The sequence below is a fragment of the Pseudochaenichthys georgianus genome, unplaced genomic scaffold (assembly GCF_902827115.2).
Source record: "Pseudochaenichthys georgianus unplaced genomic scaffold, fPseGeo1.2 scaffold_425_arrow_ctg1, whole genome shotgun sequence".
In the NCBI taxonomy this organism is placed as follows: Eukaryota; Metazoa; Chordata; class Actinopteri; order Perciformes; family Channichthyidae; genus Pseudochaenichthys; species Pseudochaenichthys georgianus.
The window spans coordinates 201,435-220,681 of record NW_027262990.1 but is presented as its reverse complement, the minus strand read 5'-3'; the positions used below and the strand labels follow the sequence as shown (position 1 = coordinate 220,681).

Below are 19,247 nucleotides of genomic sequence, written 5' to 3'. Positions count from 1 at the left end.
CGTCACATTCTGATTACTGTCGCATCGCTGCTCCCTGGTGTTCATAACGGGTATTACATAAATAAAAAACAATTATATTTTCTTTAAAAATGTATTCACCGTGTTTGTGGTCACATAAGGTATTAGAAAATTCAAATAAATCAACTAGACAGTGTAAGTGTATTTAATTAATGATGCATTAAAGTGTTCATTGTTTAAAAACTACAAATAGTTCAATATGATGTATAACATGAAGATTTCCCATATGAATACATTATGTGAAATATTTAAATACCTATTGTATAGAGCTACCTTTAGTTTTTATTTTACAAATTTACATTTTGAATTACCCTTATAAAATCTTTTCTGTTTTTATAATATTTCATAATATTTATGAAACTGCTAATACAACAATATTCCACAGAAAAAGCATATATTTTTTTAACAGTGTGCAATTACATTTTCTCTCTTCTCGCTATCATAAATTGATGTGTTTGCATTCAAATAAGGTCTTATAATATTCTAAAAAATAAATCAGACAGTGAAAGTGTATTTAATTCATTATGCCTCAAATCTTTCAATAATAAAATAAATAGTGCATATCTCGCTTTTTGTTCATATTCTCCCATCTGCCTCCCCTGTTCTATCCTGCATGTGGGTCCTGCCTTCCTAACCCCACCTTGTCATGATTACAGTATTAAAGTAAATTCATTAAAACATTTACACTTTTTGAATTGGGCGGTGGCGATCGGGACTTGACTTGGCAACTGGAAGGTCACCAGTTCAAGTCCCGGCAAGACCAAGTGCTACCGAGGTGTCCCCGAGCAAGGCACCGTTCTCCACACTGCTCCCCGGGCGCCGTTCAAAATGGCAGCACACTGCTCCTAACACTAGGATGGGTCAAATGCAAATTATTAATAGAAGTCCATCTAAAAAAAATGTGCTCCAAGTTTGCATAAAGGCTCTTCACAAAGACAGATGGTCTCCATGGCATCGGACCAACAATACAGAACTATGGTCGTCTTATCACCGCCTCACTTTATCTGCTCTCTCTCCAGGCAACCCCGAAGGCATCCTTTCTCTTTAGACGAGGTCCTTTTCTTTGTGCGTCACTCAGCCTTTGTCTGGGCGGTGATGAGAGTCAGCGCTCGCACACAATGCAGGAGAAAAGTTTAAAACGTCTTCCTTTGGCTGCCGGTACAACTACAGAGAAACACCACGAAAACAATCAGTGGTGGAATTTAGTGCAAGTTTGAAGTTCTTGTATTTAACTTGAGTATTTGCATTTTCTGCTACTTTCTACTCCAATACATTTCAGAAGCCAATATTAATGATTACTCAACTACGTTTAGCTGACAGCTTTAGTTACTTTACACTTGAAGCTAATACAAGTACAAAGAAACTACTAAATTATATATTATTTTAGGGGTAAAATATCAGAATATCAGAGGAAAATATTGACCCGTCTCTACTTACATAGTGACATCTACTGTATATGTAACACTCGCGCTCCTATTGGCTAGCGCTCCAACACATTGTATGTGATAGGCTAAGGGGCGGGACATCTCTAAGCGGTTGACCAATCACAACAGAGCCGGCCAGCTAACCAATCAGAGAAGACTGGGCTCTGGTTTCAGACAGAGGGTAAAAAGAGGTGCTGTAGCACAGGCAGTATGAGAAAAATAAAGAGCTTTTTGAACATTAAAGCACGGAGACATGTAGAGACTCTACATACTGATATACACCTGAACATCAGCAGGAGAGGACTCTTTAAAGTAGAGACACTCCATACTGATATACACCTGAACATCAGCAGGAGAGGACTCTTTAAAGTAGAGACACTCCATACTGATATACACCTGAACATCAGCAGGAGAGGACTCTTTAAAGTAGAGACACTACATACTGATATACACCTGAACATCAGCAGGAGAGGACTCTTTAAAGTAGAGACACTACATACTGATATACACCTGAACATCAGCAGGAGAGGACTCTTTAAGTAGAGACACTACATACTGATATACACCTGAACATCAGCAGGAGAGGACTCTTTAAAGTAGAGACACTACATACTGATATACACCTGAACATCAGCAGGAGAGGACTCTTTAAAGTAGAGACACTACATACTGATATACACCTGAACACCAGCAGGAGAGGACTCTTTAAAGTAGAGACACTACATACTGATAAACACCTGAACATCAGCAGGAGAGGACTCTTTAAAGTAGAGACACTACATACTGATATACACCTGAACATCAGCAGGAGAGGACTCTTTAAAGTAGAGACACTACATACTGAAATACACCTGAACATCAGCAGGAGAGGACTCTTTAAAGTAGAGACACTACATACTGATATACACCTGAACATCAGCAGGAGAGGACTCTTTAAAGTAGAGACACTACATACTGAAATACACCTGAACATCAGCAGGAGAGGACTCTTTAAAGTAGAGCCACTACATACTGATATACACCTGAACATCAGCAGGAGAGGACTCTTTAAAGTAGAGACACTACATACTGATATACACCTGAACATCAGCAGGAGAGGACTCTTTAAAGTAGAGACACTACATACTGATATACACCTGAACATCAGCAGGAGAGGACTCTTTAAAGTAGAGACACTACATACTGAAATACACCTGAACATCAGCAGGAGAGGACTCTTTAAAGTAGAGACACTACATACTGATATACACCTGAACACAAGCAGGAGAGGACTCTTTAAAGTAGAGACACTACATACTGATAAACACCTGAACATCAGCAGGAGAGGACTCTTTAAAGTAGAGACACTACATACTGATATACACCTGAACATCAGCAGGAGAGGACTCTTTAAAGTAGAGACACTACATACTGAAATACACCTGAACATCAGCAGGAGAGGACTCTTTAAAGTAGAGACACTACATACTGATATACACCTGAACACCAGCAGGAGAGGACTCTTTAAAGTAGAGACACTACATACTGATATACACCTGAACATCAGCAGGAGAGGACTCTTTAAAGTAGAGACACCACATACTGATATACACCTGAACATCAGCAGGAGAGGACTCTTTAAAGTAGAGATACTACATACTGATATACACCTGAACATCAGCAGGAGAGGGCTCTTTAAAGTAGAGACACTACATACTGATATACACCTGAACATCAGCAGGAGAGGACTCTTTAAAGTAGAGACACTACATACTGATATACACCTGAACATCAGCAGGAGAGGACTCTTTAAAGTAGAGACACTACATACTGATATACACCTGAACATCAGCAGGAGAGGACTCTTTAAAGTAGAGACACTACATACTGATATACACCTGAACATCAGCAGGAGAGGACTCTTTAAAGTAGAGACACTACATACTGATATACACCTGAACATCAGCAGGAGAGGACTCTTTAAAGTAGAGACACTACATACTGATATACACCTGAACATCAGCAGGAGAGGACTCTTTAAAGTAGAGACACTACATACTGATATACACCTGAACATCAGCAGGAGAGGACTCTTTAAAGTAGAGACACTACATACTGAAATACACCTGAACATCAGCAGGAGAGGACTCTTTAAAGTAGAGACACTACATACTGATATACACCTGAACACCAGCAGGAGAGGACTCTTTAAAGTAGAGACACTACATACTGATAAACACCTGAACATCAGCAGGAGAGGACTCTTTAAAGTAGAGACACTACATACTGATATACACCTGAACATCAGCAGGAGAGGACTCTTTAAAGTAGAGACACTACATACTGAAATACACCTGAACATCAGCAGGAGAGGACTCTTTAAAGTAGAGACACTACATACTGAAATACACCTGAACATCAGCAGGAGAGAACTCTTTAAAGTAGAGACACTACATACTGAAATACACCTGAACATCAGCAGGAGAGGACTCTTTAAAGTAGAGACACTACATACTGATATACACCTGAACACCAGCAGGAGAGGACTCTTTAAAGTAGAGACGCTACATACTGATATACACCTGAACATCAACAAGAGAGGACTCTTTAAAGTAGAGACGCTACATACTGATATACACCTGAACATCAGCAGGAGAGGACTCTTTAAAGTAGAGATACTACATACTGATATACACCTGAACATCAGCAGGAGAGGGCTCTTTAAAGTAGAGACACTACATACTGATATACACCTGAACATCAGCAGGAGAGGACTCTTTAAAGTAGAGACACTACATACTGATATACACCTGAACATCAGCAGGAGAGGACTCTTTAAAGTAGAGACACTACATACTGATATACACCTGAACATCAGCAGGAGAGGACTCTTTAAAGTAGAGACACTACATACTGATATACACCTGAACATCAGCAGGAGAGGACTCTTTAAAGTAGAGACACTACATACTGATATGAACCTGAACATCAGCAGGAGAGGACTCTTTAAAGTAGAGACACTACATACTGATATGAACCTGAACATCAGCAGGAGAGGCCTCTTTAAAGTAGAGACACTACATACTGATATACACCTGAACATCAGCAGGAGAGGACTCTTTAAAGTAGAGACACTACATACTGATATACACCTGAACATCAGCAGGAGAGGACTCTTTAAAGTAGAGACACTACATACTGATATACACCTGAACATCAGCAGGAGAGGACTCTTTAAAGTAGAGACACTACATACTGATATACACCTGAACATCAGCAGGAGAGGACTCTTTAAAGTGGAGACACTACATACTGATATTCACCTGAACATCAGCAGGAGAGGACTCTTTAAAGTAGAGACAATACATACTGATATGAACCTCAAAATGTGCCGATATGGACCTTTTAAAATATAAAGTAGCAACAATTCATACCCAAACGACAGAGTCTCCGGTGTCTGAGGCTTGTCTCTGCACTGAGGGTCTCTATTGAGCTGCAGGGGTTTTACAACATGGTAATGAGCCTCCTCTGTCCACTCTCTGTTGCTGAGAGACAAAGTAGAAGTCACCCAGGCGCTCAGAAAGAGAAAACAGAGAAGAAGAGGCCTTCACGACACCCCCATAACTCACTGAGTGTTTGCAGAACGAGAGGAGGGGGAGATCAGAGCGTGTGGACCAGACTCAGAGTTTCGGATACTTGTGCAACAGCAACAAGGATGAAGAAAAAATGATTTGATGCAATAATAGGAGTGCATTAAGCTCCATGTGGTGATCAGGCAGGGACTATTTCTTCTTCAGGAGGATGTGATGTGCGCTCCACGATGATATTTGTGCCAGTAAAGCAGACGTTGTGGATTCTCTGTGTGTTTCTGAGCACTGCAGCCAAAGGTCAGACGCTTCATTGTGTATTAATTTAAGATTTAAAATGAGAAAAAGTTATGTTTTTGTTTGGATAACTTGTGTTTTTGTGCATCTTCAGAGAGAGGAGGGTTCAGAGTTTCATAGTAGCAAGTTGGTTCAATTCTATCTATTAACACAAGTCATATTTACTTCTCAAATTGTTTATTTTCTAGATTATTTATAGCCTGAATGGGTATTTTTAGAAAGCATTTATTTTATACAGAACGGAAAACAAGACTTTTTTCCTTCATTATTATTTAATTTATATATTTATTTCCTATATTTTAATATATATATTCATGATGTATTCTCCATTAAGACAACAACCATTGCATAATGAGTGCCTTGACTTTACATACAGTAAATACATGTTGCTACCTTTTAAATCACTTATAAAACATCATATAACACAGGATAACGCTTTTTTGATATCGAATTCGGTTCGTTTGCGTTCCCGTGTAAACGGGGTCTAAATTCCGTGTAACACCAGCTGTCAATAACATTTTCTCAAATTGAAACTTTACAGGTGAGTTTGTGTAATCTACGAAATGTGCAGAATACAAAGCAGCTGTCCTCATCTGTTGAGCTAATGAGCTAAACCTGCTCCATCATCTGATTTAAGATCTCAACGGGGTTCATTACTCCCACTAATTAACCACCTGAACACGACTGTGGAGATCTTTAATGAACTCATTCTCGCATGACACGTATTTTAAGCTGACACGATTTTAGGCCTTTCAAGGCTCTCAAGGTACTGCACACAAAACACAAAACAGAAGTGCAAAAAATACGACAATATAATCAATCAATAAAAACAGAAAAATAGAGGATGTGTGATGTGATCAGGGTGGATGTGCCCGTGTGAAGAGATGTGTTTTGAGACGTGATTTGAGACGTGATTTGAGACGTGATTTGAAACTGGGGAGAGAGTCAGGTTGGAGGGAAATGCAGTCAGCGTGATGATAACCTGTATTTTATTTAGCTGCATTGCTTTACAGAGGACAGTCGTTGTCCACAGGACGGTCTCATCATCTGATTTAGGATCTCAACGGGGTTAATTAATCCCACTGATTAGCAACCTGAACCTGACTGTGGAAACAAACACTTGGAGATCCTTAATTGAACTCATTCTCATACCACGTGAATTTAAAGCTGTCATGATTCTGTTAGAAATGCCTCCTCATGCTTCCTCAAGACATGAAAAACAAACCACAAACATGTAACAAAGCAGCAGGATCAGTGAGAGCTGCTCAAAGAGCCTTCAGCGTGCATCTGATCTGTCGCTCTGTGTTCACTGAGAGGACTGACTGGAGCACCAAGGATGCTTCAGGCTGTCTCTAGTCAAGCTCCATTAGATGGTAGCAGTTCATATTCTCTGTTGGAGCATGCTTTGGGTCCCAGGTGATGTTGTTGGACAGGTTGGTATAGTCTGTGAGTCAGAAAGTCTCTGACAGGTGGACCAACAGTCTTTGAGCAGACTCTACTGTGTTGTCTTCCAGAGGACAGTCCTTGTCCACAGGGAGGTCAGATCCATGTCTCCAGCAGACGATGCTTCTTTCTCTCTGAGAGTCCGTCCTCATGGCCCGACGCTCAGACCTCCTGCAGAGAGACTCGAGGAGGAGATGTTGCCTCCGCTGAGAGCCTGGAGCTGCAGGACTTCATCCAGCACTCCTTTCCAGTGTGAGTGCAAAGACATGTCTCCTCTATTATACAGTATTTAGTTCCAGGTCTGGGTTGGGGTTGGGGTGCGTGCCCATTTTGGAGTTTATTTACCCTTTGTCTTTGTGTTGCTTTAGGAAAACCACGGTGTGGGTTTGGGTGAAAGGATCGGGGGGAGATGGGTCTGATCAGAAGGATGTTATCGAGCCAGTGATTCCTGTAGAGAGTCCAGGGGAGTGTACTCAGATGGCTTTGGGGACAAAAGGACAGTGGAGGAAGTCTCAATGTGCCGGACGATACCTCTTCCTGTGTGAACAGGAAGTAACAGGTAGGACTTTGAATTCACAGCTACACAGAAACTACCAGACGATATCCAGGTTGTTGACAATAAGTGACGCAATCCTTTGTTTTATCCTCATGTTTTGTTAATTTATAGATTTGTTGTTGCTGATCCCTCTTTGTGCAGAGTCTTTCCCGTCTGTGGACAGTTATCTGACCGGGTCGGTTCTCATGAGCGGCGACTACACTCAGATCCAGATCCAACCCTTACCCAATGCACCGGACATCGGACAGATCACAGTGGAGGTCAGTTAGATGTCAAAAACATTGGGAACTAACTTAAGCTTCACAAGATAAATCTGAGATATGGTATTTTAGAAAAGTATTTAAATCTACTCTATCTGACAAGTGATGCTTGGTTTCAACGCTCTCCGACTGAATACTCCTATAAAGGGTTACATGTTGCATTGATTGGTTATCAAGGGTCAGAAACATATACAGTTTGGTTATCAGAGTTCCATGAAGTGATTCCAAACAGGGGTCAACTGTACCCTAAAGTATTACAGTAGATGGAAATGCGTACATGGAGAATGTGGAGTAGCTACAGTAACTAAACAATTGTATTACATTATGGAAATCCACGAATTGCGTGAGTTATACCACCGGAACCTAATAGCCTTCGTGTTGCATTGGAGTTCAGTTAAAAATAGCTAGCAAGCACCATCCAATTTAATATATTTATTATTTTAAACAGGACTTCGGGACTTTAACACGTTTGTTAAATTCAAGTTCTGGTCAAACAATTTCACAAAATGCTGATTAAGCCCGGAACATCTCGTTGTATTTCACAGTTATCCTGAGTTATGGGGTCAGGAGTGTTCTCTTAAAGTCATCCCTTGCAAATGTTTTAAATATATACTGTTCCTATGTACGATTTTCTTCTTTATCCTGAGCATCCACAGCCACCATGCCATCACTATGATCTAGGCAGAACAAAAGCTCTGCACTTCTGCTTCAATTGTGTTTAAAAGCGTATCAATTAAAGGTTTTTATTCATAGTTTGTGTTCCTGGTTGATAATCTGTTGCTCCTCTGACCCCCACAGATGCAGCTGTTCCCAGGTCTGTGGTTCAGTCATGCAGGTCAGCTGGTTTCAGTCGAGCTGGTGGTCCAACCCAGTCCTGACTCCTCTCTGTCTCGTGTCCAGATCCTCCGACCGTACTGCAACCCCAACCACCATCTGGTTCCTCCAGGTACAGTACGACCATGGATGTTTAATAAGAACTGCATACAGCCTCGTTAATACTGTATGAGAGCTGCTCATTGGCGCATGAGAACAAAATGGCCTGACATTTTCGAAAGCAAAATGTCACAGATTACCCATCATGCCTTGCTGTCAGAGCAGAAGTACCCACTGGAGATTTCAGGTAATTTGTTGCACTCAAGCCCCCAGGAAGTGCTCCGTACTCTGAGGAAAATATTCCTAGTGGCCAAATTGCAGTACTACAATTTCCGTATCAGTCACTGGGCCCAGAAATACTTTTTCCCATTGACTAACATTGGGAAAGAGACGTCTGTAAATCAGCGGATAATTTTTTTTAGCGAGCGCAGTTGAGTTTCCCCTTAAGCCCCGCCCCCGATCTACCGCTCCCGGCTCACTTGAATGAATGGAGAGAGAAAATAAATCTGGATTCGGCTTTTAGCACATTTTACAACTTTAAGGACCGAATGATTCTAATATTTGTTTAAAATGTTCATTAATGTGTACCGTCCCGGTTCAAATAAACGATTAAATGAAAATAAATGAAAAATATAGGCTATAAAAGTGAAAAAAAAAAATATCCGCTGATTTACAGACGTCTCTTTCCCAATGTTAGTCCATGGGAAAAAGTATTTCTGGGCCCAGTGACGTCACGGACTGATACGGAAATTGTAGTACCGTTAAACTAGCAAGCTACATGAATGTCAGGGAGCAAATCAATTGTATATGCCACACAAATCTGGCCAGGATCCGTTGAATCTTCTGAATATTGGGTTGCAGATTTTAATTTTCCAAAGGGGAGTTCGTTTAGCATGAAACACTAAACTTTAAGGATACATTAAAAAAGAGAGTAGAAAGAAAACAATTTCTGCTAAAAAGTTAGCAATGATTGAGAGTCAGACTTAAACCTATCTCACACTTCATGTTTTATTATCTTTGCTTTTAAATTAGTGTTTTTAAAGGCCATTTTATAATATCTTTCTTAATGCTCTTAATGTCTTTCATTTTTGTAAAGCACTTTGAATTGCCTTATGTTGAAAGGTGCTATATAAATAAACTTGCCTTGCCTTACCGCCGTTTGGCCACTACGAATATTTCCCTCAGAGTCTGGAGCACTTCCTGGGGGCTTGAGTACAACAGATTACCTGAAATGTCCTCTCTTCTCGACCCTGAAGGTAATAATCTCCTCTCTTCTGCTCAGGTTGCAGCGCTCTCTTTAATCCGTTCAGCTGCTGCTCAGCCGTCCCGCTGTGCAACACGACAGGGGGCTGCAGCACAGGTCAGTACTGGTGCCACCTGCTGGAGGTCTGCGTGCCCACCACCAGTCCCTGCAGCCCCTACGACTCTGAAACAGGGGCTCGAGGCTTCGTTTTACCTCCCAGATACACTGCAATACCACCTTTCTACCACCTGGTGGCCGACCTGCCTCTGAGGGTTAACCCAAGCTCTGAATTGATAACTATAAGTGTACGTTGAACTGGTGCCAATGAGTGCTGCAGGAGTCCTAAGACCCAACATTTTTAATTTTTCATGTCAAGGGAAACCGGGTGATGTTAACTTCACGAATTACCTACAAAAATATGTCTTTATGTTGTCGTTTCAACACAATATAGATTTAATACAATACGCATTTCTCACAGATTTCCCTGTTTCTCTTTCCCCACAACAGCTGATTCTTCCAGATCGAGCGATCATGGTGTACCCCGATGATATCGTGGCTGTTCAACACACTCGTGACTCTGGGACTTTCTTACACTGCGTGAACAGTGACGCCTCTCTAAAGTCCCCCTGGCGCCAAAGCTACATGTCCCTGAGGAGGAGGGAGGAGTGGGGGGGCTGGAGGGAGGGAGGCCTCACTTCCCTTCCCCACGGAGGCCAGTGGGTGGACGGGGTGGTGTGTGATCTAAGGATGATGTACGTGGACAATCTTCACAGAGGAACCGAGCACGAAGATAACCCTGGCTTCACTGAAAGAGAGACAACCACAGCCTTAAATAACCAGGCCTTCACAACTGGTCCTACTCCGAATCTTGGATCTAAATTTAGGCTTGACGTCATCCACCCTGTGCCGGATGCAAATAACCAGATTCACGTCCAAATAAACGTCCCGATACTCATTGTGGTCAAGGTCCTGTTTGGCGAGAAAGCAAGTAGCACATGGTCGGCACCAGTTCTCCAGACGGGGGTTCCCTTCCTATCATCTTGCCCCAAAGAGGTGGCTCAATCCTGGGATGGATGTAAGAGACAGTCCCATGATAACTGGTTCTCCTCTGTGACCATGATATCGCCCACAGTTGGGTTTGAAACGCTGAACATCAGTGTGATGGACGCAGAAAGCTCTCAGAGTGTGAGTGTGAGGGTGTGCAGCTATGAGGAAGTCACAGGGCTAAGTGTTGAGCCGCATGGATGCCGGAGGATGATCGTAGACACACCACAGGTGAGAGGACAACACGTATACTTTCAACCAACACATTCTGCTTATTTGACCAAATGTTGTTTTAAGTGAACAGGTTTTTGATTTGCTCTAAAGATAGTAACGATTGATGGTCGGTCCAATACTTTGGTGTGGACTGAAGTATCTGAAGACCGATTAGACGCATACAACTGAAACTTTTATTTTCCATCCATCCATCCATCCATCTTCTCCCGCTTATCCGTGGTCGGGTCGCGGGGGTAGCAGTTCCAGCAGAGAGCCCCAAACTTTCTTTTCCCTGGCGACATCAACCAGCTCTGACTGGGGGATCCCAAGGCGCTCCCAGGCCAGCGAAGAGATATAATCCCTCCACCTGGTCCTAGGTCTACCCCTTGGTCTCTTCCCAGCTGGACGTGCCTGGAACACCTCCCTAGGGAGGCGCCCAGGTGGCATCCTAACTAGGTGCCCGAACCACCTCAACTGGCTTCTTTCGACGCGAAGGAGGAGCGGCTCAACTCCGAGTCCCTCCCTGATGACCGAACTTCTCACCTTATCTCTAAGGGAGACACCAGCCACCCGGCGGAGGAAACCCATCTCGGCCGCTTGTATCCGCGATCTCGTTCTTTCGGTCATGACCCATCCTTCATGACCATAGGTGAGGGTAGGAACGAAAATGGCCCGGTAGACAGAGAGCTTTGCCTTCCGGCTCAGCTCCCTTTTCGTCACAACGGTGTGGTAAAGCGACTGCAGTACCGCTCCCGCTGCTCCGATTCTCCGGCCCATCTCACGCTCCATTGATCCCTCACTCGAGAACAAGACCCCGAGATACTTGAACTCCTTCACTTGGGGTAAGGACTCATTCCCTACTTGGAGTGGACAGTCCATCGGTTTCCTGCTGAGAACCATGGCCTCAGATTTGGAGGTGCTGATCCTCATCCCAGCCGCTTCACACTCGGTTGCGAACCGATCCAGTGAGTGCTGAAGGTCGCACTTTTATTTTCCACAGAGGATTAATCCTTGGAAAAATGTATTTGACATGTGTATCTTCCATATATTATTGATTTGCTCTAAAGATAGAAACGATTGATGGTCGGTCCAATACTTTGATGTAGACTGAAATTAGACGCATTACAACTGAAGTTCCTTTTCCCCAGAGGATTAATCCTTGGAAAAATGTATTTGACATTTGTACCTTCCATATGTTTTTTACATTGTAGTCATTTACAGCCACAGTGGAGAGTGGTTCCTCAGTGAAATTCACATGGGTGATTGACTACCTGGAGAACTTTGCCCATGAAGGACAATCTTACAGCGTTGTGTTCAAGAAACCTGCCGAGTATAAGCTCAGGGTAAGATCATTCAGTTGTCTCTACGATTTTATATTTGTTATCATTCTATACGTTATCTTACGTGATCTGTTTCTAGGTGACAGCTTCCAACCCTGTGAGCTCCCAGAGCCAACAAACCCTCCTGACTGCTGATGAAATCACCCCACTGTCTGATCCACAGTTCCTGTTGGTCAGGGAGGTCCTAGCTGTGGATGCTACACACCTCTACACTCTCAGGGTCAAAGTGGACATCTCGCTGCCAGTCACCTTCAGGTAAAGCATTGCATTTTGTACCCTCAGCCTCTATGGAGAGAGACATATGACAAGCATGCTCATTTCTGACGTGGAGCTAATCTGAAGTAAACATTGAATACTGCTTTCTGTTCCTCCATCTTGTGACTGTGTGACTCCCTCTCTTGATATCAGCATGTGAAGGACACTGCTCAGGAACTAGTCTCTGTATGTGATGACTCCTTCCTTTCTGGAGAGGATCACAGATACACGGATCCTGAGGCTGAAGCTCAAGCCGGTGACCAGGGAGATTTAAAATGTTTAAGTATTCAGAAAAAGTCAGAATTTGAGAAAAAAGTCAGAAATTGGGAAAAAAGTCAGAAATTGAGAAAAAAGTCAGAATTTGAGAAAAAAGTCAGAATTTTTGAGAAAAAAGTCAGAATTTTTGAAAAACAGTCAGAATGTTTGAGAGAAAGTCAGGAATTCTTGAAAAAGTGAGAATTCTGTGAAAAATGTCAGGAATTTTGAGAAAAAAAAGTCAGAAATTATTTGAAAAAAGGAGTTCAGAATTATTTGAAAAAAGTCAGAAGAATTTTGATAAAAAAGTCAGGATTCTTTGAAAAAATAGTCAGAATCCTTCCTTTGAAAAAAGTCAGAATTTTGAGAAAAAAGGTCAGAATTTTGAGAAAAAAGTCAGAATTTTGAAGAAAAAGTTCAGAATCTTTTGAAAAAAGTCAGAATTTTGAGAAAAAAGGCAGGACATTTTTTGATTTTTTGTAAAAGTCAGAATTTTCTGATTTTGAGAGAGAAGTCAGAATTTTGAGGAAAAAGTCAAAATGTTGAGAAAAAACTCAGTATTTGTACATGCAGGATGTATGATTACCTGCAATGACTGGCATTCTCATTCTTGTGACTGTGTGACTCCCTCTCTTGGATATCAGCATGTGAAGGACACTGCTCAGGAACTAGTTGATGCTCTGTATGTGACGCCTACTTCCTTTCTGGAGAGGATCACAGACACATGGATCCTGAGATTGTGAGATTTTTCGAACATATAGCCTTAAATCGTTTCATTTGGTGTTTGTCCTAGATGGGATTTTGGGGATGGCAGAAGTGAGGTTATCCACACACAGGCTGCTCCATGCCAAACAACGGAGGGGCTCATGGAGAGAGGAGAGAAACAAGTGTACGTTCAGGACTTTGTGAACTACACCTATCCCATCCCAGGTAAACACACAGGGGGGTTGATTGTATTGATTGTTTTTGTTTGGGAGGTTTTAAAGTCTGAAACATATTCATGTGCTTAATTCTCACCACTTATTATCCCAGACCCGACAAGTAAGCAGATGTTTGATAAACCCACTGTTTCTCCCTGCTGAGTAAAAGAAAGCGTCTAAATAACTTTGGAGCCTTTAGCAGCGATAGAGCATAATAACTCCCATAAAACCAGAGCAAAAGGAAATTGGATAATAGATAGTGGCCCTACGTACATTCCTTGGGAAGAGAATAGAATCACAACCTAAATGTTATTTCCATTTCTCCTTCAAATCAATTTTAGATATAATAATGTCCTTATTTTGGTCGAAGATTGACACTGGTTCTGAAAACTGTGCTTTGTACCTATTATGTCTCTTTATGCAGATGACTACACACTTCACGTCCAAGTCTCCAATCAATATTCCCACACTGACGCCTCCAAGAAGATAAGGGTTCGCCCTGAATTAAATCACCTCTTTATTTCCTCCAACGTTCCTGTACCTCTCGTCAATCAGACTCTTATTCTTGAAGCTACAGTGGAGCCCTCGACCTACGCTGTCGTCTACACATGGGACTTTGGCGATAGCTCTGAATCTCTCCAAAGCATCCACCATAAAGTCAACCACAGTTTTATTTCTGCAGGGCTTTACAACGTCACAGTGTGTGCCAACAACACCCTGACAGTCCTGACCTCCTGGATAATGGTGGAAGTTCTGGAGAAAATCTCTGGATTAACAGTCGGCTACAATGGACCCAGTGAACTAAACGTAGCTACAGATTTCCGAGCTACAGTGACGACTGGTAGTAATCTAACGTGGGATTTTGACTTTGGCGATGGATCCTTTCAGGGCAACCTGTCAGATGGCTCCATCTCCCATGTCTATGTATTACCAGGAAACTATACGGTAGATGTAACTGTCTCGAATACTGTCAGCAAAGCTCATCAGTCCATCAGTGTGGAGGTCTATACGTTGGCTGTTAGTGGAGTTCTCCCTGCAACATGTGTCATGAGTGGAAACGAAATACAGTTGACTGCTTTGGTGAATGGGAACATATCCAATCTGACTTTCCATTGGCTGTTTCAAGATAGTTCGTCTCTGATTGTAGTAACGGGGCAATCTACAGCCACGCACACCTTCCTAAACCATGGGATTTGTCATATTAGTCTGACTGTGTTGAGTTCTGTTACATCAGTATCATATAATACGAGTATCTGTGTTGAATCGCCAATAACCAACGTATCAGTGCAGCCGTCAAAGGACGTAGTGGCAGTAGGGGAAGAGGCATGCTTCAAGGTGTTAGTTGTACCTGTACAGATGAGAGGTTACCAATTTAAGTGGTTCAACAGCTCCTCCAGCCTCATTGCTGTGACAGAAAATGCTCAGAAGTGTTTTATCTTTAGGGATGAAGGTGTGGAAGTGGTTTTAGTAACAGCCAGTAACGGTGTTAGCAACAAAACAGCCACAGCTAGTATCACCGTTCAACACCCTGTAAGTGACCTGTCTGTGGGGCATGATAGTGAAAGTATCACACTGACAGTCAACACATTAGCATTATTTTGGCTTGCCTCTTGCACCGGTAGCAATGTGTCCGTGCTGTGGGACTTTGGAGACGGATCTCCTGTTGAACAGAACAAAAACGCGTCACATGTCTTTACCACAACAGGTCCGTTTACAGTCACCGCGACAGCATTTAACGCCGTTAGCCGTGATTCTGCGACCCTTCAAGTCAATGTTGTAAATGCTATTTCAGACCTTTCTCTTCACACCAACCAGCCGTATGCTGCAGTGGGAGAAGAAACACTCATCTCAGCAATTAGCAGTGCAATCAGTAGCACCATTTACTACTGGACTGTAGACGGTATATCCTCAAACATACAGGGGACCTATCAGTTTCGATTTGCTTTCCTGGAACCAGGAGTGTATCAAGTCCGAGTTATAGCACAGAACTCGGTGAGTAGAAAGGAAGCAGCTATTGTAGTTGAGGTCTTTGAACGAATAGAGGGTCTTCAGATTGAATGTCAGAACCTGATAAATGTTAAATACGTACCAACCCAAGAGGAACTAGTGTTTATTGCCTCGATCACCAAGGGATCCAATGTCTCTTATCAATGGCTCGCTACACAAAGCGGAATAAACCATCAATTTACTGGTGATCAAGAGCTTTTTCAGATGTTGGCTGAATCTCCTGGAGGGATTTCAGTTCAGGTAAGGGCTTCTAACAAGTTGGGTGAGGCCACCAGTGTTGTTTCCTTGTTGGCAGTACAGCGTGTTACAGGTGCACACATTACAACACAATCAAATGTCGTGGCATTAGGGAAAGTAGCGAATATCTCTGTATCGGTGGTTACCGGTTCAGATCTGGAGTACCTTTGGTATGTGATTTCTGGTGTTTCACCTTTGCAAACACATGCGTCCTTCCTTCTCCACACTTTTACAACCGTTGGTCATTGTCTTGTTAGAGTGTTGGTTCAAAATGTCCTCAGCCAATGCAATGTCACCAAAGAGTTGAATATACAGGAGGGAATCCAAGAAGTGGACTTTAAGATTGAAGGAAAGACGCATCCGTTTTATGCCCCCGCAGGTTCTGCTATTCAACTCCATGGGATTATTCGGAAGGGAAGTGATCTGCACTGGAACTGGGAAGTAAAAGGTGCTAATCTTTATAATGCTTTCGATCAGACGTTCATCTACACGTTTCCCTATGAAGGCATCTATCAGGTGTCTTTGAATGTCTCCAATGGATCAACTGGGAGACGGTTTCACACAGTGTCACCGTCCAGGATGCAATCGAGGGTCTAACGTTGAACATTTCCGAGTCTTCTTTCTGCACAGAGGAACAAGTTACTGTTATTCCAACAATCTCCAAGGGAAGCAATGTCAGCTTTGCTATAACCTTTAAAAACAAAGACTGGATTCGTAGTCAGAGCGTTCTTGAAGGGCGGTTCACCACATCGAGCCTTCCTGCAGGGAAGCATCGAGTAACGGTGAAAGGTTGGAACCATGTCAGCAGTTCTGAGGTGTCTTCAAGCATTCTGGTCACTGAGCACATTCAAGGTCTGAGACTTGTGAACTGTTGTTCTGATGCTTTCGAGGCTCTGAAAGGAACCGGGTTCAGGGCAGAAGTTCAAAGTGGACTTCCTGTAAACTACACCTGGGTATTTAATTCATTGGGGTCTGAGCCTACCATGTTCACAGGACAGGAAGTGGTCTTTACTCCTGCAGAAAGTGGTGTACTGTCTGTTAGCGTGATTGCTACCAATGGAGTCTGCTCAAAGAAGGTAAATGATACTGCCACCATTCAGTGGCCTGTTAAGAAGGTGACGCTTGTCTGTCATTCAGAACGATTATTTGTCGGACATGCTGTCAAGTTTTCTGCGCAGATGAATGGACGGAGCAATCCAAGATACCTCTGGGACTTTGGAGACTCCAATGAGAGGCTGGAAACAGACTTAAGCACAGTCAATCATACTTATTATATCCGAGGGAAATACATGGTTGTGGTCGAAGTGTTCAACAGTGTCAGCCATGTATCTAGACAGCTACACATACAAGTGGAAGAGCTCCTTTGTTCGAGCCCTCAAGTTTCTCTTATCCAGAGCCATTTGACTATCTTCAGGTCTAGAATCAGTTTTTTTGAAGCTATCGTGGACATTAACTGCTCTACGTACAAAGCTGCGTACCTGTGGGAGATACTTCATGAGTCAGATTGTACCAAATTCACTGGGAACAAAGTCATTCTTGGAAACCAGGTGGATGCATCGTCGCCCTTTCTCTTACTCCCAAAGCATACTCTGGATTTGGGACAGTATTGCTTGGTGTTCACCGTTTCCCTCCGGGGAACACCTTTACTTGTCCAACGAAACATCAGCGTTACAGTCGTCCACTCAGCGCTGGTCGCTGTTATCAAGGGAGGATCAAACAGACTTTGGCCCAGCCTCAGTGATCTCGTCCTGGACGGATCTGAGTCTGAAGACCCTGATGAAGAGCCAGGAGAGGATGATACACTGCAGTACCACTGGACCTCCACGACTGTGGTAAAGGCCTTTTTTCTGTTAAAGGTCACCTATTATGCCAAATCCACTTCTTCATGTCTCTTCTACATCAACACGTGTCCCCTCTTCTCCATGTCTCCTCTACATCAACATGTGTCCCCTCTTCTTCATGTCTCTTCTACATCAACACGTGTCCCCTCTTCTTCAAGTCTCTTCTACATCAACATGTGTCCCCTCTTCTTCATGTTTCTTCTACATCAACATGTGTCCCCTCTTCTTCATGTCTCTTCTACATCAACATGTGTCCCCTCTTCTTCACGTCTCTTCTACATCAACATGTGTGCCCTCTTCTTCATGTCTCTTCTACATCAACATGTGTCCCCTCTTCTTCACGTCTCTTCTACATCAACATGTGTCCCCTCTTCTTCATGTCTCTTCTACATCAACATGTGTCCCCTCTTCTTCATGTCTCTTCTACATCAACATGTGTCCCCTCTTCTTCATGTCTCTTCTACATCAACACGTGTCCCCTCTTCTTCATGTCTCTTCTACATCACACGTGTCCCCTCTTCTTCATGTTTCTTCTACATCAACATGTGTCCCCTCTTCTTCATGTCTCTTCTACATCAACATGTGTCCCCTCTTCTCCATGTCTCTTCTACATCAACATGTGTCCCCTCTTCTTCATGTTTCTTCTACATCAACATGTGTCCCCTCTTCTTCATGTCTCTTCTACATCAACATGTGTCCCCTCTTCTTCGTGTCTCTTCTACATCAACATGTGTCCCCTCTTCTTCACGTCTCTTCTACATCAACATGTGTCCCCTCTTCTTCACGTCTCTTCTACATCAACATGTGTCCCCTCTTCTTCATGTCTCTTCTACATCAACATGTGTCCCCTCTTCTTCATGTCTCTTCTACATCAACATGTGTCCCCTCTTCTTCATGTCTCTTCTACATCAACACGTGTCCCCTCTTCTTCATGTCTCTTCTACATCAACACGTGTACCCTCTTCTTCATGTTTCTTCTACATCAACATGTGTCCCCTCTTCTTCATGTCTCTTCTACATCAACATGTGTCCCCTCTTCTCCATGTCTCTTCTACATCAACATGTGTCCCCTCTTCTTCATGTTTCTTCTACATCAACATGTGTCCCCTCTTCTTCATGTCTCTTCTACATCAACATGTGTCCCCTCTTCTTCGTGTCTCTTCTACATCAACATGTGTCCCCTCTTCTTCACGTCTCTTCTACATCAACATGTGTGCCCTCTTCTTCATGTCTCTTCTACATCAACATGTGTCCCCTCTTCTTCATGTCTCTTCTACATCAACATGTGTCCCCTCTTCTTCATGTCTCTTCTACATCAACATGTGTCTCCTCTTCTTCATGTCTCCTCTACATCAACATGTGTCCCCTCTTCTTCATGTCTCTTCTACATCAACATGTGTCCCCTCTTCTTCATGTTTCTTCTACATCAACATGTGTCCCCTCTTCTGCATGTCT

At 42.8% G+C, this 19,247-nt stretch overlaps 1 protein-coding gene across 1 annotated transcript in view; it reads left to right on the top strand.

Annotated features, from left to right (window-relative positions):
* Window positions 1–5,241: 5,241 nt before the first annotated feature.
* pkd1b (polycystic kidney disease 1b) overlaps window positions 5,242–19,247 on the top strand; it is a 53,416-nt gene continuing 39,410 nt past the window's right edge. The window contains 12 exon segments of the mRNA XM_034078407.1: window positions 5,242–5,308; window positions 6,820–7,000; window positions 7,117–7,307; window positions 7,446–7,564; window positions 8,363–8,510; window positions 9,720–9,985; window positions 10,188–10,955; window positions 12,149–12,280; window positions 12,387–12,532; window positions 13,581–13,717; window positions 14,132–16,489; window positions 16,492–17,783. Of these exon segments, the coding sequence (XP_033934298.1) occupies window positions 5,242–5,308; window positions 6,820–7,000; window positions 7,117–7,307; window positions 7,446–7,564; window positions 8,363–8,510; window positions 9,720–9,985; window positions 10,188–10,955; window positions 12,149–12,280; window positions 12,387–12,532; window positions 13,581–13,717; window positions 14,132–16,489; window positions 16,492–17,783 (5,805 nt within the window).